At 40.5% G+C, this 27,985-nt stretch overlaps 1 protein-coding gene across 3 annotated transcripts; it reads right to left on the bottom strand.

The window, feature by feature from the left end:
* Positions 1 to 107: 107 nt before the first annotated feature.
* On the bottom strand, positions 108 to 27,338 carry KLF15 (KLF transcription factor 15). Of its 3 annotated transcripts, none has more exons than XM_026678222.2 (3): positions 26,975 to 27,338; positions 13,440 to 14,537; positions 108 to 3,671 (listed from the first exon to the last, which is right to left on the bottom strand). In XM_026678222.2, exons 2-3 carry the CDS (start codon positions 14,480 to 14,482, stop codon positions 3,503 to 3,505), a joined length of 1,212 nt encoding a protein of 403 aa, XP_026534007.1. In that variant the 5' UTR covers positions 14,483 to 14,537; positions 26,975 to 27,338; the 3' UTR covers positions 108 to 3,502. The 3 variants fall into 3 exon arrangements, with proteins under 3 accessions (XP_026534007.1, XP_087810802.1, XP_087810801.1); XM_087954676.1 differs by lacking the exon at positions 26,975 to 27,338 and adding an exon at positions 18,429 to 18,530; XM_087954675.1 differs by lacking the exon at positions 26,975 to 27,338 and adding an exon at positions 16,075 to 16,145.
* Between the last annotated feature and the right edge of the window lie 647 nt (positions 27,339 to 27,985).

Raw genomic sequence — 27,985 nt, 5'->3', positions numbered from 1 at the left:
AAGTTCAGGTTAGTCTTGGATGTGCCGTAGTATACGAGTGTTGCTAACTATTTAGAAAATTAGAATTTCTAATTTATGAGTGGAAACCAGAAATTAATATAACATTATTTGTAAAATTTAAAATTTCTTTTTTTATTGTCAAAGTAAATATATTTTATGAAGAACAAAAGAAAAATATACAGAATTGTAACTTATGTACACTGGCTTTAAAGATATTATTTTGACTCTAATTTACATCATCTTTGTGTTTTTAAAAGATATTTTATATAGATATGCAATATGTACAATTTTATTTACATACATTCATAGGATGTGAGATAAAAACTAGTCAATAGGAGAGACATTCACATAGAGTATACAAATTTCCAGAGGACCAAAGGAATGCATTCCTAGCGTAAAGAAATGGAACTATTGCTCTTAAATGACAACATGGCCTCTGTTTTGACCTACTCAACCCAGAATTGCAGTGTTTTAATTCCCGTTTGGTTAACATAAAAAGATAGGGCATGATGCTAAAATGCATTGCTACTGAGCCCCTCTGAAAGCAGAGAACTGCTCACAGCTAATCCTGTCCCATTGCTTTCAGGGAGGTTCAACCATGACTATGTTTGCTCAGATTTGCTATCAACATGACAGCTATGACTGTACAACACATTTAGTTTTGCAATTGAATTGACCCATTGGGGCTTTGAATGATCATCTAAAGCTAAAACAGAACAAAAAGCTGCATTAAAAGTAATCCAACTTAAAATGTTGCACAAATACTGCCACAAGGTCCTTAACTGATTTGTTATGCATGTTGTGTGATCATAGCCTATTCTTTAAAAATATCCAACAACCCTACTTACTACATTCTCATTCTCTAGAAACATCCTAAAAATCAGTAGAGTACAAAAAGAAGAAAAAATGGTGGAAGGAAATGTTGCCTAACACAGTATTTTTTTTCTGCTGCATCAGATTATCTCTGTGTTGTGTATATTCCCTTTAAAAAAAATTAAAGGCCCTTAAGACAGCTACCATGCTAGTTGGCTGGAACACCCAATGCTCCAGTTGCATTGCTCTCTGAATAGTGGCCCATATGGGCACTGAGCATTCTAGTACCGCTTACTGCTGAAATCTCTCAAAGTGCGTTCATAAAACATTCATGAAGTCTGAAGTCCTTCCTCTTCAGCCACTAGGAATATGGATTAGGTTCAGTACTGTAAACAAGGGCAAATTGGCTCAGCAGGTTTTTTTCACCCTTAGTCTGGGAAGATGCGATATAAGCTGAGGCAAAAGGATTGGCACAGTTAGAAACTAAGGGTAACGTTCCAGAAGAGGTCACATAGATGTTTTTTGCAGGAATGGTAGTTGATTAAGGCTCCGCATACCCAAAGTTAATGGCACAGCAAGAAATTGACACAGGATTTCATGCAGCTATCCCATTCTCCCACAGCACAATCAGGGGAAGTGGGGAGAGAACGGGATGGGACACACTAGCCCGCTGAAGGATCTATTAAAGACTAATGACAAGCATCATTCCTGGAAAAGAGGGCCATGATCCTTTTCTGCTATTCAATAAAGCAACAGAGGTGGCCACCCTTCCAGGACCAGGAGCACCTTTGTAATTTTGAACCATATCAGTTTAGAAAATGGTCATTGTGCAGGAAGGTTTGCCTGTCCATACAGCGCCTGCCAAGAGAGGAAATGGCCAATCACCAAACACCCATTTAACAATATTCAAAACTGGCTTTCCACTACTACTACTACCTCAAGCCTCCTGAATATTCTACACCTCTTCAGCTTATCAATTTTTTCTAAGAGCACCTTCAAGTTCATATCAGATTATGAGGCATTCATGCATATGGCTTCCCATGGTGGGGGTTGTATATTAAAAAAAAAAACAATTATCAAGTTGAGTAGAGTCTGGAACAATAGCCATCACATTCCCTACTTCTGATAGTAGCACCTTAGCTGTATTATAGTTTGAACTTCATAGAAAAACTTCATTCATTTCCTCCATAGAACTGGTCAGCCAAATACACACGCACACATGCAAACACACACCTATCAAATCCACAGCCTACCTTAGTTTCTTATATGGTAGGAACAGATTGTCCATGGCTGGATTTTGGCACTATGACATATAGTGCAGGATTGATGTGCTCTACTAATAAAGAACCAAAAGAAAATTCCTAGATAAATGATTTAATACATTGAATAGATGAATATTTGGCCTTCTTAATAACTGGTGTGGTTGACAATTCTATTCATCTTTGGTATAAGTCTTTAATCATGCAAGCTTAACTGTTTAAGACCTTGGGGAAAATATTATCAGATTCTAATTACGAAATGTGAGAAAATTGCCTCAGCTTGGATTTCTCCAACTTGATTGTGATGTTTGGGGACTTCTGCAAGACAAATCCACTTGTCCACTTGTCCAAGTTGAAGAAAGACAGTTTAGCCCCTTCTGTGTGTCCAATCCAGAGATTATGAATCTGAATAGTGCGAAATGGAGAAATGGGCAACAGGATAATTCTCTGAAATTTACCACAGTTTTATACAACCTAAAGAAGACTTGTGCCTAAATTGTGGGACAACTCATGCAAAGCCATTATCTCTGGGCTGAATGACAAAAGGTCATATTTTGGAGATTAGGTGAAAAGGCACGAATGACTTATCCTAATTTATTTATCTTCTTCAGCCACGTGAGATATAACAGGTATTTTCAAACATACTAATCTTTACATGGGACTAAGAACAAGGGAGAGTGAAGCATCTTCTCAAGAGGGAAAGCTGGTAAGTCTGCAAATGGCAGCAACTAATAGGCTCAGATATGGTGTGCACACAATCTGGAAAAATATAGGGGTTTATCCAGACTAGTTCCATAGTTTATTGCTTAGTCTAATCAAAGATCCACCTATTGGCAATCTTCTTTCTATATACAGACATACTCAGTCACACATGCACACGTATTGCTAACATGTTTCTTCTGTTCAGTCTCCTTTGAGAGCACCTATGAAGATCTAGCTAGGGAACCCAACATCAAATCATTGTATCAACAAAAATGAACTCATGAAAATGAAGTGGATTTCTTTTCCATCTCAAAAGGAAATTGTTCTTTCCAAAGCGGATAAATAGGCCAACTTAATAATATTAATAATGCATTAAAAAAAACAAAACCTCATGATGAATAGCCCTCTACATGAGCAAAAGTGCTCAGGAATGCCAGAACTGTAATTAACTAGCAGCAAGTTGTCCATATATTATCATGATGTTGGAGCTCAAATGATTGAAAATGAAATGCTGCAATTCTGTAATTTTCAAAAAGAAGTGGCAGCGACAGCAACAAAAAGAATTAGAAAAAAAATAGCAAAGTTGGTGAATGATGGGGGGAGGGGAAAGGGACGTGATGTCTTAATGGCAGCGGTTACACGGAGAGAAATAAATTATCACAAGAAAGGAACAATTGCTGCTTATGGCAGTTCTTAGAGGCATGGTGGAAAGGACTGGACCGGACACATCAATTGACTGAGCGCACTGAGCGGCTGCTTCGTGGAAATCGATGGACTTTGACATGCTTGGACAGGTGGTCACTCCGTGCAAACTTCTTCTCACACACAGGGCACTGATATGGTTTCACTCCAGAGTGGGACCGTCGATGTCGAGAAAGTTCATCTGATCGCGAGAACCTGGAAGCAAATAAGAAAAGATTATCAGTGTGATGCCTTCACCTTTAAGTGGTCATCACCATACAGTATATAAAAACAGAACCAAGAATATTTAACATTATGATCATTCTTTCAAGGAAATACTCCTGAAGAATACTTCATTTTCTCCCCTTTTATGGCCCTGTAATCCCTTTTTATCGAAGTGGAGTCAGGGTGACTGAATGGAGCTGAGCGTTTACTGGTCGGATGCCCTTCTTAATGCCTATGAGGAGTTTGCAGCAGATATTTACTCTTTGCACCCCAATAGAGAAACATCTGGCACTGCCTAGGATTGAACTCTCAACCTCTTGAGTGTGAGGAGAGTGTCTTCATCTCTAGGCCATCACACCACTCAGCTGAAGAATACTTCAATAAATCCTGCCAAATAGATTATTTTTATTCATCAGGACATTTTTGGGAAAGTACTCAGGGAGGCAAGTAACCCAAGATGCATATATGAAAAAAGTCATTCAAACAATGGTTCAATATCTGAAACATTTTCATTTCAAAGTAAGTTATTTCAGAATCTTGGATTATCTCCACCCTCCTGTTTACTGGCCATGGCTTTCAATGTACACATATATTATGTATACACATATACACACACATACAAACCAAAACAGAGAGAGAGAATGGCAATTATAAGGCATGCTATGAAAAGTAACTGGGCAGAGGTAAGTCTCAAATGAATATTATGCTACTCACATCTTAATAAGACCCTATTATTCATACATTGTAGAGTATAAAGCAGAGATTGTCCAAAAGCTTTTTAGTATCCATTTGCTCTCACCTACATAAACAATAGCAGGCCAATCTATTTTATGGCAATATGGTTAAGGCTTCCCTATCGGTTACTCTAGGCACAGTGCTCATTTCCATTTCTTAGCCAAGGGAGTCAGCGTTGTCCGAAGACATTTTCCATGACCATGTGGCCAGCACGGCTATAAGCCAAAGGCACATGGAATGCTATTATCTTCCTACCGAACTGATACTTATTAAACTACTTGCATTTACATGCTTTCGAACTGCTAGGCAGGCAGGAGCTGGGACAAGTAATGAGAGTTCGCCCCATTGCATGATACTTGAGTCTTGAACCTAGGCTGTCAACTTTCAAGCTGAAAAGAAACTCTTAAGACATTCTTTTGAAATAAAACATTTTGCTAAGAAAAATTCCAAAGGCCTTTTTTTCCTGCCCTCCCCTCCAAAAAGGAGGGTTTTAATTTTCCATTTTCTAGGATAAAATAATTGCTGCTGTCACCTGCAACAAATCTGAGGTAAGGAAATAAATTTCCTCTGCTCCAAGAATGGGTTTTTCCCCACAGAAATTTCATTAGGCATTTCCAAAGTATCATTTGCATGCAGAATTAAAATGAAAAGTCAATTGGAAAACCTAAGAATTCATGAAGCACACTTGGGCTTAGACACCTTTGAATAGTAGAATCTCATAGTTGGTATCAGCCAGAACAGTGATGAAGATTGACATAGAGAAGATTGACATCTTTAAGAACTGTTGTTCCTATAGGAAATAAATGAAATTAGAGGCATTTCTTAGCCAAAAAATGTATTGATCCCAATAATTTCCTCCTCCTGTCATGTTAAAAGTGGGAAAATTTGGAAGAGTTTGGGGAGCTATGTCCAAAGTATTGAGAGGCCACATGTAAGGACCCTGAGATGTCAAGTGGTACAACTTTGTTTTAAGAGGATAACGTTAGTTTTTCTTCAAGAAAAAAATATAACTTCTCTTCACAACCTAGAAGAGAACTGGACTTTTTAAACTGAAACACTACCAACAATTATGTGACATTTTTGTTCATTTCTTTTTGTATTTTATCTCTATTCTTTTAGGGAATTAAAAAGTTACCCCTGCTAAATAGAATTCTTGTCTGCAGTTTCTCTGATATTTATTAAGGATGTTCGAACAAAATATTTCTTAATGTTTGTTGTTGGACTTTAGGAGCAAGACCTCTTGGAGCAGGGAGGGAGAAGGTTCACAGGGTATGTGCTACCTGGCCCATGAAAAGGAACATGAGTTAATATGATAAAAATATATTTTGTATCACAGCTAAGCCTTCAGTTGATCAGGTAACAACATCGCTATGTTGGCATTCAGTTTGCTTGAAAAGATCGGTTTACTATAACTACAGAAATAAAATTGCAGCTCCTTATGTGCTTGCAATATGTACCCACCCAAACATTAAACATAAGATAAAAGATTCAGATTATTATATAATGCTCTCTGAAGACAGAAATGGACAGTGTGTTTTATAAGTTGATTTTTCCACATTTAGGTTTGATTGGGTATTAATATACAATTATTATCTTTCATTTATGGAACCTTATACGCACTCCAGATATTATCAACTTCCATTTTTAAACCCTCCCATGTTTCCTGGCCATCTCGTTTGCCTTTTTCTTGATAGGAAATGTAAATGTTGCGGATAAAAAGGCAGTTTTCTGTACAAGCTTTTGAATAGTAGCAGCAGGAGCTCCCAAGCAAATGATTTAGTGCTATTAAATATGCTAATTGAAGATTAGTTTGAAAGTTGCCTTGATTCTCTGAGCTACTCTTCTCAGAAGATGCTGGAGTCATTTTTCTAGGAACAGGAAAGTAATAAGCAATCAATTGTGGAACTGTGAATCAATTTAAAAAGGTTTTTGTGCATCTCTTGGATCAACTCCAAGGCATTTGACTTGATCTGGAGATTCAATTATTTCTCCTAATGATATTCAGTTAGCAGAGCTGCATTAGAGTAAAGAATATGATATCTAAACTAGATAAAAACCCAATTACTCCAGAAAGAGTCTTTAGTATTAATCATTATTTTAGTTGCTACTGGCAGATTTAACTACCAGAAAGTCCACTGAAGTCACCAGTTCTCCAAGAACACAATTTAAGAACAACTGAAAGCACAATTAACATTAACATTCCTTACAGATAGCTTATAGGACAGTAGTAACAAATAGTGGAAGGACAAGATTCCATGCTGGATCTGTACAGAAACATCTCTTCCAGAATAATTTTGAAAGGAATTCCAAATGTTTAGTATTTTTAATTCAACTTTCCTATGAAATCAAAATGGAATCTCATGGATTAGACATATTATATCTAATCTTCTGAAGGAATCGCTGATATACTTAAAGTTCCAAGGACTGTCACGTCTATAAATTTGCAAGCATTGACTTCTCAAATATCAAGGGCGTGAAATTAAGACTAACTTCATAGGTGAAACATGATTCATGAAACTGAGTTTAGGTGTGTGAACTGCAAAAGGTTCCAAGCAGAATTTTTGAAAACAGAATTAATATATTGTTAATTCTATCACTTTCAGTATTTCTACCAATCTTCTACCCATTTAATCATCTCTTGCATTTTATATTTGGCTAGTGGGGTTTTGTGTGTGGCAATAACATATAGTTCAGTTGGGTCCTTTAAAAAATTATATGGGGAAATTGTTTCTCTGGAAAGGAGATTTATTCATGTAACTGCTGTTTAAGAACCCCATAATGGTACAATGATTACAAAAACTATCAATGCAATTAAAAATTAATCAGGGCTAGCAAAGGAGTTAGCATAAACAACTGCTTTGCCCAGAATAATTGTAACCATGACATGCAACATTTTACTATCTTGTAAGCTTTCCCAACCTAGAACCCTGGCTGGGCTAGAATGGAGGAAGCTGTTTTACATTTTGTCAGAGCAATTTTATCTATTCAATCCAGGGTTGTCTCTTCCAGTACCTAGTACCCTAATCCTTTCACTTGGGAGAAATGGCTCCTGAATGTAGGACATTTTCATGTTGAGAGATTGCAATACTGTATACAGTTAGGAGGTGATGTGCTACCTGAGAGTTTATATCACATTACAAGACAGATCTCTACAATCTGCAGAAACAGGGCTGCTGCTGCTAGCAGAGGCAAAATAGTGAAAGCAAAAAGAGGCCCTGCTCACACAACAGAAAACCCCAAAAAGGTGGAAGAAAGTAGATCACCTCACAGGCTGATATCAGATTTCCTGATGTTTCCTGAACACTGTCTTGCTCCAATGGGATTAGCCTACCCCACTGGCATCAGCAGAAGAGGCCTTTTCTAGGTCCTGTCAGCCATGGAATTTCACCTAGCAGGATCAAGGAGAACAGACTTCTCTGTCATGGCCTCCTGCCCGTGAGAATGTCTTGCCACCAGAGGTGAGATCCAACCCCACCCCTCTGGCCTTCTGGAAGGGCCTTAAAATGTGGCTCTGTTGGTGGACTTGGTCCCATGATAGGAGCTCGCTATGCTAGAAGTGGTTGAGTGAGAGAGAAACAAAATTCCGTCATCACCCCCCTTCCCCCATTCCACCCATGTCCTTGATTTACATCTTTTATTTATTTGCTGTCAAACTTAAATTTTAATGCCTTTTTATCTACGCTTTTATACTACTGTAGGCCATCCAGAGCCACTCGAGACAGTGAAAAGGGTAGCGTATTAATTTAATAAATGAGTATAAAACATCCAGTTTCTTTGGGCTGGTGAGCAAGTATTCTGATCAGGAGTGGAGCTGCTAAGTAAAGGAAAACACACACACAAAGACTCAAACACATCAATCCTTCCATTCTCTAACAAAGCTGCTACCAGATGCCTTGCCTGGCTCAAGATTTAAATAAGAAAAGCTAGGCTCTTCAGAAAAGCAGAGACAAAGGGCCTTTTGTACTTTTGTACTTTTCAGAGTGTTTCTTGTTCTAGTACCAGTGAGATGTTGAAGAAGAACTCTGAGCTCCAAAACACATCAAGAAATGAGATCATCAATCTTGCACCTATCTGTTTCAGATTTCCTTCCTTCTTCTGTTCAGCTCGGAGTTACCCTGGGCTTGCTCAGTGGGGCTGAAAAAGAAAGTGGGGCTGATATTAAGCCCAGAGAATGGTGACAAGAGCAGTTTTATTTTATTTTTTTCTATGAAGCAAAGAGGGTAAGGCACAAACCAAATTGGAGGTAGTACGGTCCAAATTCATTTTAGAAGCAAAAACATCTAATGCAGCCAATCATGCTGGCTAGGGAATTCTGGGAGTTGAAGTCCAAAGTTGCTATGGTTGGGAAATACTGAACTCATCTCTTCCAAGTACTGTTTGCTCCTCTGCTTTTTTTTTTAAACCTCATAGTACCTCTGATAAAAATGGGTACCAAGCTAGAGGAGTGCCAGGCTGAGGTATGCTAACATCTACCAAGCTGTCATTCAACCCTTTTCTCTAGAACTTATACGACAGTTTGGTTAAGGGCTCACTTGAAGCTGGAACCCACGGGCTACTGATTCTGGAAAAGATAATGAGTTATTTCATTTAATAAACCTTGGGACAGGGAATAAGAATTTAATCCTGGTGCAGTATCCAAATAGAAGGGCTGTAGCTCTGATCATGAACAATTAAAATACCCCAGCACAAGTTTCCAAAGACTGTATGGAGGAAAGGGCATTTGTAATCTCAGAAATATGGCCTATCAGTGCAGACCAGGATAGTATAACTTGGTATGTTATCAGTTATAATGTTTGGTTATAACACACCCAACCACATCGAAAGAAAACCAGGTTGTGCAAAGCTACTATAGATAATACTCAACTAAATGGAGCAATGACACAGGTAGTCCTTAACTTGCGACCACAACTGAGCCCAAAATTTCTGTTGCTAAGCCAAGACAGTTGGTAAGAGAATTTTGCCCCATTTTACAAACTTTCTTGCCACAGTTGCTAAGTGAATCACTGCAGTTGCTAAGTTAATAATACATTCATTACGTGAATCTGGCTTCCCCGTTGACTTTGCTTGTCAGAAAGTTGCCAAAGGTGATCAATGACCTTGGGACACTGCAAGCATCATAAATATGAATCCGTTGCCAAGCGTCTGAATTTGGATTATGGGGATGCTGCAATGGTTGTAAGTGTGAAAAACGGTTATGAGTCACTTTTTTTCTGTCCCATTGTAACTTTGAACGATCACTAAATGAACTGCTGTAGATCAAGGACTACCTGCATTGATAGTTAATAAGAGGAAGGGATTATCAATGAAACCAAACAATTTAAAAAAACCCAAGATGGCTATAGTTGTGTATGCATTTGATTTTCAAACAAGAAAAATAAAGCACAAACTTTTCATTCTTCTGTTTGTTTTTAAAGATACACACTTTGAGTAAATAGCCAGTCTCTATACAGAGCTCTGCTCTGGACTTTCCCTTTTCTTTCTGAACTCCAGATCATTGCCCTTGGAGCCCACACTTACTATCCCCAACCAGAAATGCTAATGCTTCTACAGTGAAACCAGTAGTGGTTTTGGACCTCTGCTATATACATTCTTCTTGTGCAACATTTTTCAAGCTTCCGAATAATCTTATGTGCATTTACTTGGAAAAAATGTCTACTCAACCTGACGTAAAGAAGAAAGAAAGGGAGAAAAATACCAGAAGCATTTAAGACAATCTGGAAAAAAAACAGAGGCTTCAGATATATTTGTTCTAGTCTTGTGAGGTCTCACTCTCTCTTCAAACTCCAAAGAAGTAAACATAACCTGCTGATAAAAGAAAGCTGTGTAATTCCAAGCTCAGCTGGCTCAGTCAATTTGACAATCTGACTTTGATGTTCAAGAAGAACATTCAATTGATGTTGGGAAAGCAGAGATGCGTCCCCAAAGAGAGGAACATTTGAAGGAAAAATGCAGCAACTTCCCTTCCTTTGTATAGCAACAAATTCTAGTGGCAAACATGGATTGGGATCAGAATAACACCCAAATTCAGATGGAATTAGACTGGAGCAGAGGTGGTATTCAGCAGGTTCTGACCAGTTCTGGAGAACTGGTAGAGGAAATTTTGAGTAGTTCAGAGAACCGGCAAATCCCACCTCTGACGGGCCCTGCCCCTATCTATTCTCTGCCTCCTGAGTCCCAGCTGATCAGCTGGGTCCTCTTTTGTTGCCTTGCACAGGAGAATGGAGCTGAAAAGCAGGTTAGTGGGGTGAGGAAGGGAATAGGGATTTTGCAGTATCCTTCCCCTGCCACGACCACCAAGCCACGCCCACCAAGCCACATTATGCTCACCAAGCCATGCCCACAGAACTGGTAGTAAATTTTTTTGAATCCCACCACTGCACTGGAGGCATTTGACTTTCTTCGGTACATTTGTCCAGCCAGAAGGAAATAAACCCGGAGAAACATCTAAGATTAGCTTGTTGCCAATTACAGCTTTACCCTATGTATCACTTAATCCAGTGACCCCCAACCTTTTGGGTACCAGGGACCAGTTTCATAGAGAGAGGCTTTTCTGAGGTATGGGTGGGCAGGTATGGTTTCGCATGCTGTCTGCATCTCCCACATACATGGATGGGGCTTTACTTGTTTGCACGGCCTGATTTCTGGCATGCCACAGACAAGTACCCACGAACACAAATATACAAGCAAATTTCAGAGTGCAGAGTAGTAACTTTTTTGGGGGTGGGGGTGGCTGCACTTAAAATGGGAGGAGGCTAGTGAGGACCACTTTAGAGTAAAATGAAAAATCAGCCAAGTCAATTTTTGAGATGATAGGAGAATGAGGGTCGAAGGGAGTAGCTGTTATTTAAACCGTTAAGCCTATTTTAGGGCTTACATATAGTTTTCCACCTTTCCCATCTCAAAATGGTGGGACACTATGGCACAATTTTTGGCAATTTTGGTAAACAAATCATTGAGGGCTAGACTGAATGGCCTCAGGGCTACATTCAGCCTTGAGACCTCAGTTTGCCCAACTCTGCACTAATCCAACATTCTCACACACATCCAAAATATCTGGAAAAGGACCATATTTAGTAAATACTCAACTGCTATGTTCTGAGAGTGAAACACCCTACAATGCCTACTAAAGCATTGTTAAATATTTTGCACATACTGCTATGCAAAGAATTGGAAGCAAAAAAAGATCATATGATCAGATATTCTTTAGGGAGTCCTTAAATTAGTCCACAACCTCAAGCTGGGCAAGGCAGCAAACATACCTTCTTCCTATTTTCCCCACAACAACTACCCTGTGAGGTGGGTTGGTCTGAGAGATTGATTGGCCCAAGGTCACCCACCTGGCTTTCATGGCTAAAGTGGGACTTGAACTCACAGCCTCCCGACTTCTAGCCTAGTACCTTGATCAGATCCCTCAGCCATCTAAGATGCAGGAGGCCTCTGTCTCTGTGTGGATTCTCAAGGGGCCATGGTTGCCCAGGAAGGTACAGGGTGATATTCCAGAATAACCCAAGCTTAATAAATCAAACCTAGCTAATGCTGCCAAAGTCATCCCCTAGGATGCAGTTCCATTGGCGATGCTGCAAAGTCATTTCTATTCTTATTCTCTTTCTCTTTAAGCAGTTTGCCAGGAAGGTATTAGTCACAGTATGTTTTACATAATGGAAAATAAATATTACAAATGTTTATATAAAACTCTGTCATTAATAGACACCAATGCACCCCAGCCCATCCACCCCAAAAAAATCAGAGGAGAGAACCTTTATAGCATGCAAGGAAGGAATTCATATCACTAATTCTGATTTTTTTTTTCACATTTCAAAATTAAAGAAATTAAGTCTTGGGTTTACTTGATAAAGTTACCAATCCTGAATATGTGACCTAAAACTCCTACTATCTTTTAACTACTGGCAGTAACAACTTGGGGTCATGGAAGTTTAAATTCTCTTTATCTACAGATTTAGGAGTTATTTTAACTAATCTTTCCTTATCATGAAAAAAAAAACCATGTGTATTAATTTGAATCAATCTCTCTGTATGCAAACATACATTTATAAACTCTCATATGCATACAGTAATAAACAATCTATCTGAAACTACTGGAAGATCACACTTGTGGCTATCCATAGTAGAAAATATTTGTTGTTTATATCTTAGATTTTTAAGAGTCTTTATTCACAGATGAGATTTCAGTCAGAGTAGAACTAGAAGATATCTTGAAGGTCTTCTAGTCCAACCCTCAGCTCAAGCAGGAGTCCCTATGCCATTTTGGACAGGTAGCTGTCCAGTCACTTCTTTAAAACCTCCAGTGATGAAGCACCCACAACTTCAGAAGACAAGCTATTCCACCAGTTAATTGTCCTCACTTTTAGAAAGTTTCTCCTTATCTGAGAAAGTATAAGTGCATTTGTGTTGTGTTCATTTCTGAAGAAATTAAGCTATTTACATAATAGAGATATCCTCTGATCCTTTGAGCGCAAAGGGATTTTGGAATCACAATCAACATTTTATAAATTGTAATGGGTGAAATATAGGAAGCTGACTTACATAATTTCTAAACAGGTCTGTTTTTCATATCCCTACTTAGTCTGGTCTTTTGAATTGATGATACTAGATACAGTAGATAGAAACACGGTCTCTCTAGCACAAATCATTCCCAGCAGTTGCTATCAGACCTCTTAAGTGGAGTAGACAAGAATGAACCTTGGAATTTCTGAATGCAAAGGGTCTCTTTTCCTGCTGAGCTATATCAGGGTATCTAAGCTTTACTAAAACAGTTTGCAAAAAGAGTAAACTGTGATTGGGTCAATGGCATTCAAACAGCAGAACTTGCTCTGTCAAGACTGACTTATCTTTTATAAATGGGATATCACCAAGTATTTTTATAACGGCCAACGTCCTATTATATAAATACAGTTGTTTCTTGAGAGTCACCAAATTTTAAGGGAACATGCTCTAATTACTTTGTTCATTAGATGTACAGTAGAATTTATGAATCGGATTCAGCCACCAAATGACAGTACTAACCTCCATCCACAGCCAGGCCAAGTACATGCAAAGGGTTTTTCCCCTGTGTGCCTTCTTAGATGGGCTTTCAAATGGCTGCTTTTAGTGTACATCTTGGTACATCCAGGAAAAGTACATTTGTGCATTTTAATGAGTTCTGCTGCAGGATTCTTTTGAAACTTTTGACCCATGATGACTCCAGTTTGACCCTGCATTGTACCTCCTGGACCAATGGGTTTTGCAGCTATTGGAACTGGAGCTATGCGGACAAATTTGGAAGACGAGTTCAAGTTGGATGATTGAACAAGTTGTGGCACCAGTGCAAAAGTTTGCCCTTGGATGTTGACCAAGAGCTGTGCAATTTTAATGTTTTCTTGCACTTGTCCTTGTGAACTAGGGCTCACATCTGACGGTTGCTTAACTTGAACTGGCTGGATCTGGAGCATGACTGGTATCCCTCCATCAACGGACACTGTTCCGTTGGATGTAAGGCTGCCTTCCATTGCACCATTTGATTGTTCATTTTTACTGTCTTTTAAAGTAACACTTGGTACCATCTGGTCTTTCTGCTGTATGGAAGCTACAGTAATTTGGCTGCAAGCTCTCATGTCTTTGGTCTCACTCTTAGGTCCTTCTTTGAGATCAATCTCCATGTTTTCTTCCAAAAACTCCTCTATCTCCTCAAGGGTTGGCTGGAATGGTCCAGAATCTTCCATCTCCACTGTAAACTCTGGCATTCTAAAATTCTCCTCCTTCACAATGGGCTGAAGTCTCCTTTTATCCCACCAAGACACATGGCCATTCCCCAGAGATGCCTGGGACAACAAGTAGTCCAATATACTGTCCTGATTCTCAGCACTTGATGAACTCCCATAGCTGGAGCCTAGAACCTGTGAATCTGGGCTCGAACAAGAACAAAAACTTGAGGAATCACTGTCATCTTCAGACACTGGGGAAGGCAGCATTTGGTATGACCTCCCAACAGCTGTCATGTCCCCAAAGTATCCAAGTGAAGGCCTCATGGATGAGAAAGATTCATCCGCAGGAAGCAAGTGATCCACCATTCCTGGATGATCTCTTTATGCGTGTCCCACCAGCATGTACCAAACGAGTGAAAACCTGAATGTGGGAAACACAAATGTTGACAGTTAGAAACCAGAAGTAATTGTTCATCTCAACATGCCTAAACCCTATAGCTGGATTTAGAATGCTTACGGAGTACAGCACATGTTGCTACATGTTTTGATCTAGGTTGTATCACCCAAGAGGATCTCTTGAGTGCTTGAAATCTTTCTTTAAGATTGTGCCGCATGCTTACAAAAGAATTATCTCCCCAAACCATTTCATAACTGTACATTGATGACTGTACATTTACAACAAGCTTTCTTTTCAAATGTTTGTTGGCAAAAAGATAAGAATTCTATATTTTAGCCATTAATCCTACAAATAAAGTTAAAGAATACGCAGAGGGGGAAAAAAGAATACCGAGTTTTTCTCCCATCCCTGAATTTCTTTATAAAATAGAGATTTATCTCTAGGAAGCAGTTTTCTATCTGCTGCAATTTTTATTCTTTCACATATACAAATATAGGCTAATTATTGTGTGAAAGCAAGGAATCGCAGGAGCTAAAAAATATCGGCTGGTCTTCAATAAAAAATATACCATGTCAATTTTGCTTCCTTAGATTGATGAATCAAGCTTTTAGCATTAATATCTTCAGTTCTGGTCCTTATAAGGTTTTGAACCAAGCAAGATTCCTCAGTTACCATATTTCTGGAGGTGGAATCCATTTTTTTCCCCCTGCCAGCTCTCTTCTTCAATAAATAAGTAAAAATTATAGACCAAAAAACAAAATACATTCATTTCTTTTCCTCTCCTTTGCAACATTTGGCCTGACTACAAGGTCACTGTTAAATGGTGCTGCCTGCATTACTGAATATTTATCATTTGCAAAACACTACCTTAGAATGATCAAAACCACATTCCATTCCTAAATTTGGTTTAGAATTAGTCCTTCATTCAGGTTTTGGATTTAAAAGCCTTGCAACCAACCCAGTCGGCTGAGTGCTGCCATCCATCAATTCATTCAACTTCAGCATCTCTACAAAGCCCAGCATTGGGGGTGGGGCAGAATCACTCCCAGACATCCATTCTACTCATTGAAGCAGAATTCACACAGACATTTGTTACGTTTAGATGGAAGCATAGGCTGAAAATGTCTGCAACCAACCCTTGCCCATGTTTTCATCCTAGCCAACTTTGAACTGGTTGAACAAAGGATTTCACGAACACACTGAAGAATATACACATTTTAAGGAAGCTCTGATGGTTGTAGACACAATTTATTAGGTCTGAATTTGCAAGGCATGCAAGGAGAGAAGCAAGAGTTAGAGAAGGTGCATTGTAATAAAAAGCCTGTATTCTACCCTAAAAGAAACAGCAAACCTGAATATTTGCATTATTTTTAACATGGTCTTCTGCTATTGTTGCTATGATCACTTTGCTGCAACGTTATCCAAAGAAAGGGACATCATATTCACATAACTGATACAATTTATTCTGCATACTTAACTTCCCAATCTTTGCTTCACCCCCATTTGAAGAAAACTCATGCAAGATAAATGAGTAATTTAGCAAGAGATATTTTTCGCTTACTCCATCAGGACTCATCTGTTAACATTCCACAGGATATCAAACAGAGTACAAGTACATTTCTCTGAGAGATAGAGCTTTTTGAATGATCTGGAGTGGGGATATAGTTTGGAAGAAAAAGCACTCATCGGCTTGCCATTGCACACTTTAAGCACAAATACTAGACTTCTCTTTTATTTAACAGAGAGCGTTTACAAAGTGATCACATATATAGAATAGCAGGAAGTTCAAGCAAAAGTTAGAGCCCATTTTGTGTGACTACCCCAGAAAAAAAATTGAACCACAAAATTAATTCCTCACAACCCTGATTTGAATGTTTAGAGTCAAAGCAAGCCAGTGACATTGGCAGCGAATACTTCAAAATGTTCTGCTTGGCTCCACAAACATTATCTCATAATCCTAGATGTGTCTCACTCAGACAGAAGTCTTTTGGGACCCATTCCCAGTATATGTACATTGGATTGCAGCTTTAATCCATTTACTCACTAAACTTAATTAACCTAAGCTTTAATTAAATCACTACTATGGCAAATGTTCTATCTGCATGTTTGGAACTAGGAGAATATTTGTATATTTGTTCAGGCTGTTTGATGCAGGTACATTGGCATTCCCATAACATTGTATCTAGTAATAATCAATTTGAATGCTTTTTTACCATTGAATTTATATTTAATCAAATAATTCATTCTTTGACAAATTGATGACTAGGTAGGCAAGTGTTGCATCAGTTTATAAACAAATACTTGAATTTTCTCCAGGAAAGAAAAGTCAGATCTACCAGTATAGTGTGAACAATCCCACAAACTGGACATATGGATATCTTTCTTCCTCTGGAAAATTTGACTTGTGTAAAATGCAAAAAAGCCACAACAATTGCAAATGATAGAACTGGAAGGCATTTCCATTTGGTTTTGGTTTTCTGCACCATTGTTCTTCTGACCATTTCTGGTCAGTTCAAGATGAAACTAAGTTCTTCCAATACTTTGGGCACACTGGCTACTCCAGAAACATGATAAACAAATCAGAACTTGAGAAGAGACTTGTTCTCTGCTCTTAGTTAAAGTGATTTAAGTGAATCCAGAGAGTCCCAAGTTCAAATCATACCAGAATGCTATTCTAGCCCTCCCACAAAGAGCCCAGTAAATTGCTTTGCTCTATTTTAGAAAAGGTAGAACTATTTTACTTGGGCAGCAGGGAGAGGGAGTTCAGAATTTTTATTTCTACTTTTTTGCAGCTGCAATTTGCTGGACTGAAACTGTTTGCAATATCCTGATGTTTTTAGACTGTGCTTTTAAAATTATGTAGTTATTATTTATTGGGTAAATTCTTTCTGATCATTCCAGTCATACATTACACAGAGTAGCCAAAATTAAAATAATTAAACAGAAAATATACTCTAAAATATAATACAGTAAAATATATTTGATTTCTTCCTTTTTATATTAACATTAATTCCCTTTTTCCAGGGGACACAGTATTTACAAACAAATAAGTAACTATTATACAGCATCACCATTTGGCCTAGTTCCAATGCTGCAATCGGACCTAGGATTAGGCAGCACACTCACATCCAAGGTTAGAAATGCCATTCAGACTCTTCGTGGAGCAGAACTGATGTCACAAAAAGACAACAAATTGCTTATTAGTGATGAGAATGATAATTGCATTGACACTACCAAGGAAGGATGGGCTGCTGGTGGGATTTTAGTCTTCAAAGTTGTTCCCTTTGACCATTGGGGAGTGTTGAGTAGCTCTACTCAAGGGAATAAACTAACTTGGATCTTTGGGATAGCTCCTTACTTAAGTTTTGTGGGCATATGAAGTGAAACATAACAGATACTTTTCAGCTTATCCATTGACTAGGCTATACCAGAATTTGTAGTGACAAAACTGGAATAGGACAAGCCATATCAAAAATCCTCAAATGTTTAGGGAATGTAAAACTGGGGAATATTTTCCCAACTTTAATCTCCTCAGCTCCAAATATTTTAATGGGAACATTTCTTCTTGATATTTTACTGACACTATTCTATCCAGACCTAGAGACTCTTACAGCATAATTCTCTCCATTTCTAAATAGGATTGAATTAGAAGGCTAAAAGCAAGATTAAATGGGTTGTGACTTTAAGCCTGTTTTGTATTGTGATCACTGGATCTACTGTAGGAAACAATGGCACATCCAAGCTGCCATGCAACCAATGAAGAGATGTAAATTGGAGAAGGGAAGTATCTATGCCCATAAAAAAGGTACAGCTCAGTAGAAGAGTAGAGAAAGCAAAGAAGATAGAAAGTTTCTTCGTAAAATGTTAAGCTTCCTCAGCTGCCCCCCCCCAGATGTTTTGGCTTCATCTTCTTACCTTGATTGGCATGCCCAACACATCTGGAGAAATCCTAGCGAGAGAAGCAGTTCCCTTCTCTCCGTTAGACATTACCATTTAAAATAGAATCAAGAAGGATAGCGAAGTTCAGCGAAGAATGTGATATTAGCAAGATACATGAGAGGGCAGATGGAATACTAGCTGAGTCTCTGAAAGAAAAGTATGCTTTCTAATTAAAGCTCAGCTATTCTTCGTCTTGCATTTACCATACTAGTGGGCGCCCCCAGGAGATCTTGCTCTAGAAACATGAACATAGGGTAAACATACTACCCTATGACGCAGAGTTTAGTAAAAGGATGCAGGAGTTTAAGCCCCTTCCCATCAAAGCAGTCATTCAGTGCAGGTTCAACTATGCTGCGGGAATGGAAATGTTAAGTTGTATGTAAACTGTGAAAATGTAAATAGATGACTTTGTATATCTTGGTAGTATGTTTACTACAAAAAATTAAAAAAAGTAGACATTTTAAGGCATGTAAATGCTGAAGGAAAAACTGTGAATAATGTGTGATCTGTTGCAAAGCACAAATGCTTGTTTAAGAAATGGAGGTGGTTGTGTATAGGAGGGTACTCCTGCTTAGTTTGTAAGAGGGAAGTGAGAATTCAGAATGTCGGGAGAAATTTAAAAGTAATCTGAAGATTATGAAAATGGGATATCAAAGAAGTACGTATATAGTAAAGCAAGAAGACACAGGATCAAGAATGAAGGGGTAAGTGAACAGCAGGAATCAGTGGCCAATAGTAAAGAAGTATGTTGAGGTTGTATGTCACATAAAGAAAAAGAACGATGATCAATTCAAAAATATGAAGAAAAAGTGAATGGAGAGAAAGAGAGAGACCGAGAAAATTGGGGTTGTATGGAGTTGATAATATCCTCAGAAACAGTGAAGTGAGGAGATCAAAGACAAAAGGCAATATACAAAATGCTGCATAGATACAGAAATCAGAGTGGTTTCCATGGATAGAAACGTAAGAGATAGTACATAAGAGTGTTAGTGTAAAATAGATTTAGCTGTTTGTTTTTCTGTTTCTTATCTGTGGTTTTAGTATTTATCTTATTTCTTAATCCTTCATTGCACTTTGTATGATATTTACTAGAAAAAGGAACAATGACTATGTTTATATGTAATCCCTTTCTTACTAAAGTGAGCAAATTTCTTCTTTAATTTGAAATTCTCCAAACCTAATAAGAGATAATATGACAATTCTAGGCATAGAAGAGATCCTGTATTTTCATTTATTGAAATCTGCTCTCTCACCAATTTAAACTAGTTCTGGTTTAATAGAGAATAGATTCCTATCTGCTGCCACTGAAAACATCTAAGGAAAAACTCATTTCCCTACTCATAATAATCTCAAGGTTTCTGCTGGGCTGTTTTTCTATGTTGCTTTCACACCAACCTTAAGACAAGGCTTAGGAAGACAAACGTAACTCTGTTCCAAAGAACAGTTGTCAGTTTAGGTCAGCAACTAAATATTAAAAGGACAGGAATTGTACTGCTGCATTTTGGACTCGACATTCAGAGAAGAATGTAGAAAGCTATGCAAAAACTGATCTGCTTGTCATTCTAGGAGGAGCTGAGAGCATTACAAGGGAATGCTATGTCACTGCAAGCATCATTAGCTTATTTGGTGTTTTTTAAGCAGCTGTGGATATGCTGACAACTGCATTCTAGAGCTGCCAACATCTTTTTTTCTCTTTGATGCAAAACAATCCCATAAATCTCTGCTTTCCTGACAGGACCAATTGCCCTGATATAATGTGTAGATACTTGTTTTCATTTGGTATAACCCGGAGTGGAACGTAAGCATATGTACTTTCTATGTTGGTCTTTGCCCAAATTCATCGGAATGCTGTGGCTCAGAAATTCCAAGAAACTCAGAACATAACACACCATTGCCACTGTTTTTATATAGGGAAAACATTAATCCAGCAGCTAGTATGCTCCAGCAGTCAGTGTTGAACTTGTTTGGATTGGAGAAATTTGAGCTACAGACTCTGCTTAACTGCAGGATAACCTTCCCCATCCTGGTTCATTTTTTTCCTCTCCATCCAAAAAGGCTTATTTTATGTATTTATAATCCCACCTTCATTATCTTAATAAATAACTCAAGGAATTTAACATATTAATACTCTTCCTCTTCCTATTTTCCCCACAACAATAACCCTATGAGGTGAATTGGGTTGAGAAAGAGGGACTGGCTTTAAGTTACCCACCTATTTTCATGCCCTAGCTGGGACTAGAACTCCCAGTCTCCTGCTTTCTAGCCAGAGTGGGACAACTTGCCACAGTCAGCTCAGCACTGCCAATTCACTGTGGCCAACTCCCCGTGGCCAACTAGTCACAGGGCAACTCGCTGTGGCCAACTTGCCAAGGGACAACTCACCACGGGATAATTCAACAACTATATTTAATTATTTTTTTAAATATTTTAATTTTTATCATTCACATTTCATTTTATCCTCATTTTGCATCCCTTCTTTAATGAAATGATTCCACCATTTTTTTTTTACTATTATGTAACTTTTTCCTACAGCAAGTTGTCCCGTGGTGAGTTGGCTGCTAAACAAAACAGCCAATGAGGCTGACTTGAGATTCTGGGCTTTTCCCACAAACAACACTAGGTTAAAGAGAGTAGCATTGATTAGTGTTCCTTCTGCCACTGATACATATGTGCCATTCAGGCACCCAACCACCTGTGCATTAGGCTGCCCTGAGAACGGGTCCTATTCATGTACAGAGGTATACTTATAGGGCATTGCTTTGTAGAGGCAATTCTGGGCCTATCAGAATTCCTTTTCAATATGCCAGGAGTGCCCAGTCTGAATTTATTTGTTTTCTTAGCACCAGGTGACAGAGGGAAGAGCCAATGGAGGGACCTATCAATGATTTCTGCATTCTTGGGATAGATGAACTATGTTTGATGCTTAAAAGCAGTCAAAAGGAGCAAGAAGCAATGCAACACACATACACAATTGCATATTCATTACTTCTTATTATATTATCATATAGAGACACTGAGCAAAGTATGGCATTGGGAGTAATTGTCTTCCACAATTAATCCTTGGGGCTTTAGATTCTATCTGAAGTCCCTCCCTAGGTGTATCTATAGATGTGCACACACCAGAGGCTGAGTGTATGAACACAATGCACTTCTCAGACTTCTTTGAATATACAGGTAGTTCTTGACTTACAACAGTTCATTTAGTGACCATTCAAAGTTACAACAGTACTGAAAAAACTGACTTATGACCATTTTTCACGCTTACAACCATTGCAGCATCCCCATGATCATCCGGTCAAGACTCAGACGCTTGTCAATTGATTCATATTTATGTCGGTTGCAGTGTCCTGAGCAGAGGTGGTATTCAGCAGGTTCTAACCAGTTCTGGAGAACCAATAGTGAAAATTTTGAGTAGTTCAGAGAACTGGCAAATACCACCTCTGAGCCCCCATCTATTCTCTGCCTCCCGAGTCCCAGCTGATTGGCTGGGTCTTCTTTTGTTGCCCTGCACAGGACAATGGAGCTGGAAAGCAGGTTAGTGGGGTGGGGAGGGAATGGGATTTTGCAGTATCCTTCCCCTGCCACCCCCACCAAGCCACGCCCACCAAGTCACACCCCCAGAACCGGTAGTAAAAAAAAATGGAATCCCACCACTGGTCCTGAGGTCATATGATCACCTTTTGCAACCTTCTGACAAGCATAATCAATGGAGAAGCCCGATTCACTTAACAACCTTGTTATTAACTTAACAACTGCAGCAATTCATTTAACAATTGTGGCAAGAAAGGTTGTAAAATGGGGCAAAATTCACTTAACAAATGTCTCACTAAACAACATAAATTTGGGGCTCAATTGTGATCATACGTCAAGGACTACTTGTACAAATTTGCTCACTCTCTGTCATTTCTTTTCCTTTTACAACGAGAAGCACTGTGCTCTTGAATATCCTTGCATTGTAAGGTTTGACAGCTCTGCCAGAAACAAAAACTTCCAGATAATAATCTAGAATGCAACATAGAAGAGGAACTCCATTCTAATCCACAAAGATGAAAACTGGAGCACACACTATATGTGGTTTGAGCAAGGCATACAATAATCCAGTGTTAGGTACTGATGTATCCCAAGGCAGGGCAACAAATCTTGAGTGCTCTGGTGTGATCAATAACCCTGTATGGCAGAGGGATGGAGAAATTGGGACAGGGTCAAATTCGTTCACTGAACTATGTGGTTAACCAGAGATTTCAACTCACAGTCTGTGTGAGCCAACACTCTAGAAACAAACTTGGTGGGTATCATATGAATGTTTTAAAAAGATACATTTGAATCTGAATCATGGCTGCTGTACGCCTTGCTGTTCACGCTGGGTCAAGAATGAATGAATGAATGAATGAATGAATGAATGAATGAACGAACAAATCAAATGTATACTATGTAGTATCTCCTAATAAAAGCCTTTGCCGTCTGTCTGCTTAGGAAAGTTTAAACATATAGCTGCAAGAAAGCCTTTCCAGCTTAGGAGAGACTCAGGTCTGTCAGAACTGTTAATTTTGGCTGGTTGTATGTTTTACAGCAGGGGTCCCCAACTCCCAGGCCGTGGACCGATACCCATCCGTGGCCTGTTAGGAACCGGGCCGCACAGCTGGAGGTGAGCAGCAGCCGAGCAAAACTGTGCACACAAGGGATCTAAGGTTGTATATGCCTTTTCCCTCTTCCACAGTCTATGGGAAAGCTGCCTTCCACAAAACCTGCCTCTGGTGCCAAAAAAATTGGGGACTGCTGTTTCACAAAGACAAACATTTAGTAGCATCAGACGATAATTTCCTTATATTTATGAATTACTCCATGCATCCGATGAAGTGAACTCATGAAATGCCTTTTAATAAAATGTATTATTGTAATTTTTAAAAAAAGGCTACCTAGACTCCATTTTTCACTACCACAGACTAACGTGGCTCTTCTACAACGTCTACATAACGGTGAGTCTCTATATAACCATGATGGTGAACCTATGGCATGCATGCTGGAAGTGGCATGCAGAGCCATTTCTGCCAGCACATGAGCCGTCGCCCCAGATCAAGTGCACTGTGCATGTGGGCGTGCCTCCCACCAGCCAGCCGATTGTTGGGTATCTGCCATGCATGTGCGGGGGGGACTGTGCACATGCGTGAGATGTGCACACATGTGCAGAGGCATGCGGCATGTGCATGAGGGGGTCACGCTTGCAGGTGCTGGGGGAGGGGGGGGTCATGCGTGCAGTGCATTATGGGTGTAGGCCCATAAGTGTGCGCCCATGCACGCGCACCCTTTTGGCACGCGACAACGAAAAGGTTAGCCATCACTGCTATATAACATGGCAACAACTGGACAGGATACCATCTGCTTAATTTTTCCAAGGAGAAGAATTCTTCTGTAGATCTCATGGCCACTGAAAACATTGCAAAGATGTTCTACAGGCCTCTTGGAAGGTTTAAATGTTAAAGGGTGGGTTCCAACCCTTTTGTTCTCCCTCTCCAAGCACTATCGCAGTTCCTTTACTGCCCACCCTAGGTCATTTCCTAATCCTATTGCATCATTTTGCACTTTGTAATTTACAGTACATCACCTGTCACACTTGGCTGGGTAGGCAGCAAGGTAGGAGTGCTGATTCTTAAAGCAAAGGAGCCATTAGGACACACGGATTCAAGTGCAGAGCAGTTGTCAAGCCTGTTTTATAGTTTTCAGGATTTCCTAGCTTTATCTATACCTCTGCTAAAAAACGAAACACGGCTGAGAAGGGACTGAGATCCCTTTCCTTGTCTGAAGTTAATTGGCTTGAAAATATATCCATCCCTTTATTCTCTGCTGAAGATTTTGCTTTACGGTACCAACATTTTTATAAGCTTTAATCTGCAGCTCTGGCCAAACTACCTGAGCTTTGGTCATTCATGCCGGTCACACATGCATGCAGTCCCGAATCTGTCTATCTATATGCGCCTCTCTCCAGCTCAGGGAGGAGGGAGGAGAGCTCAGAGATTCAATGAAGTGGTGGTGGTGGGGGGGAGAAGGGAGAAGAGATGGAAGTGACAGCTGTATGAAATTACGCTGCAGTTTAGGCAAATGTTTTTAAACCCCTCCATCAGCTTTACATAGCATGGAATTAAAGAAACTCAGTTTCCCTGGTGCTATTCTCTCTTCCGCACTCCCTTCCTTTGGACTCTGAAGTTTGGAATGACCGAAAGTAACCCAGCAGCCATTTCTCTCTCTCTCTCCCTCTCCCTCTCTCCCTCCCTCCACTGTCTCTTTTTCAGCATTACCACAACAGCCAGAACAGAACAGAACAGAACATGCAGCTGCCTCCTCCTGTTCCTGCTCTAGGTTACTTCCTCACCATTACCTTCCAAAAGGAGTCCAATACACACACACACACACACACACACACACACACACACACACACACACAAAGTTCTGCTGGAAAAAAATACGAAATATTTCTGCCGCAGCCATTGGAAACCTCACCTCATCTCCATAGGTGAAAATGATGTAAGCCACAAAGTTTCCACAGCAAAATGTGTTGCAAGGAACGAAGGGAAATCTCCCTGCAGTTCAGAGGAACACCTTGAGTGCTCTCCGGCCAAGTGCAACGAGACCTTCTCCAAACTGCTGCCCTCTGAATATGCGGATTATATCTCAGCCCAAGCTTCGGCCAATGGCCGTACTGGCCAGGGTAAAGATACAAACTGTATGTAGCAGGACAAGACTGGAGAAGATCAACGGAGAGAGGGACAGAAATGAATCTTTGCCTTGGCAACATTTGTGAAAAATAATAGGAGTTGGGTTTTCCCCTACATTCTTGAAAGCTGTCTCACTGACATGAGGAAAAATAAATGGGTGGTTTTCAGATGGCATTGTATAGTATATACAGCTTTCTCTTTCACACACACACACACACACACATGAAATAAACAGCTTCCAAACAGGGAACAATCCTATACTTTCTCCCATAAATTTGCCAAAAAAAAAGACTCTTTGGGGAATAACTTTGGGTTACCGGATATACCCAGTCCTCAAACAGGATTTGGGGTATACCCTATGGTAAAGAGATAACTCTAACAATTAGAATTCTATTATTAGCTCCCCAAAAAGAAGGATTTTTCTGGGGCAAGTGAACCATGCTGATGGCAGATTGGAAAATTTCAAATCCCATAGCAGGTCTTATCCAAGAGACCTTCCATATAATTCTATCATTGCTACAAATCCATCCATTTAAACACTGCAATGTCACAACTAGTTAGCTGCTTCTTAAGACTTAATCCAGCAATTTCTGGGGTTTAATGGTTGGCATGGGCCAGCCTTCCTCAAAGACACCCAACAGATATCTTCACTTCCCATCATTTTCAACCCCCAGCAGCCCTGTGTTGGCAGGAATGATGGGAGATGTATTCAAACACCTTCATATGGCTTCCATATTCAGCAGTTACCAAAAACACCAATTAATTTCTCTCTGCTGGGCTCATGCACGCTGCCTGCAGCCTGCGTTTCTGTAGCCCTACAGGGGATATTGAAAGTGGGGAGGGTTGTGGGGAGAGGAAAAAAAAACAAAAAACAGCAGCCCAGCTCTTCTGAGCGGCTTTTAAATCCAAAAAGGGAACCAAAAGGCCTGGGAGCATTTGCGCACAATGGTACAAGTGGCAGATCTGGGAGCTTGTCAGGTGGCATTGAAAAGCGGCCTTCTCACGTCCTGGGTTAACAGAAGAAATGGAAAAGTACCTGCCTGTTTATTTGCTGCCGAAGGGGAGGCGACAGTCACCGCACCGGCACAGCGACTCCCAGAGTTTACGGCCGCTAGCAAAGCTCTGCCTGAAGAACATATGGTGGGAAATCGCCTCTTTTTTTTTTTTGCTCGTTCTTCGGAAATTGGGTGCTCCGATCGATCGGAGAGCCACCGGCGCCTTTAGACGGCGGATCGCGGTCCTTCAAAGCGGGGCAGAAGGGGGCTCCTCAGTCATCTCTCCCACACACCCTCCCTCCTCCCCGTCCCCCTCCTTTATGACAAACAACTTCGCGGCCAGAGAACGCCGCCTTGGCCTCCATGTCCTGGAGCAAAGGCGGATTTTCGCCCGTCCTTCTTCCGTCCACTTGTTCAGCATCCCGAAAACCAGAGTCCACCCCATCCCATCCCATCCCAACCCAACCCAGAGGCTGGCTACCCGACCGCTCCTCTCCTCTCCAGCGACCCGGGAGATCTGCGAGCAGCACGTTCCCTTCCCGCGCAACGCGGCTTGCACACAGTGTGTTCTCTCTCACACACACAAGGACACACGCACGCGGGTCGGATTCCTTCACTAACAGCCGCTTCTTCTTCTTCTTCTTCTTCTTCTTCTTCTTCTTCTTCTTCTTCTTCTTCTTCTTCTTCTTCTTCTTCTCCTTCTTCTCCTTCTCCTTCCCCCTCGCGGGTTCTTCTTCTTCCCCGCCACCCCACCGGTCCCGTCCTCTCTCTCCAGTCGCGCCCTCCCATTGCGTGAAGAGGCGGGATCCCTTCTTACCTGAACTTTCTCTGTTTCCTCAACTCCCGGGATGCGGGTGAGTCTGTTAGCTGGGAGAGAAAGAAACACCCCGCCAAACTTTAAATTAACCCCAAAGCAACGGAGAAAAAAAGATCCCGACCGGCAGCCACTCCTCCTGGCATTTAATGGGGGAAAAATGAGGGGAAAAGATGCAGCTATTTAAAAAATAAAAAACCAAAAACCAAAAACCAACGTTTCCCTCGAGAAGATTGACAGGATGGCAAACGTCGTCCCTGGCAATCGCCAACAGGCGAAGGGAGTTCCGACGCGCGACCAGCAATCCAGAGGGTGATGTGTCCTTTAGCTCTCCTCGCGTAGTACTATATCCCCATCACATGACCGCTGGGGAGGTTATCACAGTAAAAACAGGGGAAGGCTTGAAGGAGGCTCGACCCAAAGTGGCGGCCTGGTTGGCTAAGGAAAAGTCAAGGGGCGGCCCAGGGATTTTGTCGTCAATGGAAGCCTCTGGCACGCCGGCGCTCTTTTGCCAGCCCGCTCAGCCAGCGGTGGCTTCTTTCCGGGCTGTTTCTCAGCCGCGGACGAAAAGAGTTCTGCCTTCTGGCAAGGGGGAAATCTCCCAGCCTTCTAGACAGGGTTACCGTTTTTCTCACCCCCCCCCCCCCACTTGATGGAAGCCACGGTTCTCCTGTGCAGGGCAACAAAAGAAGAGCCAGCCAATCAGCTGGGACTCGGGAGGCAGAGAATAGATGGGTGTGTGGGGGCTAGTCAGAGGTGTCATTTGCTGGGTCTCCGAACTACTCCAAATTTCCACTACCGGTTCTTCAGAACTGGTCAGAACCTGCTGAATACCCACCTCTGTTGGGATTGTTACTTCCTGCTGCATAAGTAGCAACTTCTCTATCCGGACTCCTTGACTCCGTTTCTGGGCTGGCTGTAGAGTTCCCCAGAACGCTATGGTTCTGGAGGATTTTACTCTGCCTTACTCTGCCAGTGGTGGGATTCAAATTTTTTTACTACCGGTTCTGTGGG

The sequence above is a fragment of the Notechis scutatus genome, chromosome 2 (genome assembly GCF_049901735.1).
Source record: "Notechis scutatus isolate UNSWTSFEM ecotype Mainland chromosome 2, rNotScu1.2, whole genome shotgun sequence".
NCBI classification, from domain to species: domain Eukaryota; kingdom Metazoa; phylum Chordata; class Lepidosauria; order Squamata; family Elapidae; genus Notechis; species Notechis scutatus.
The sequence above is the reverse complement of the archived record's forward strand: the minus strand, read 5'-3'. Positions and strand labels throughout refer to the sequence as shown.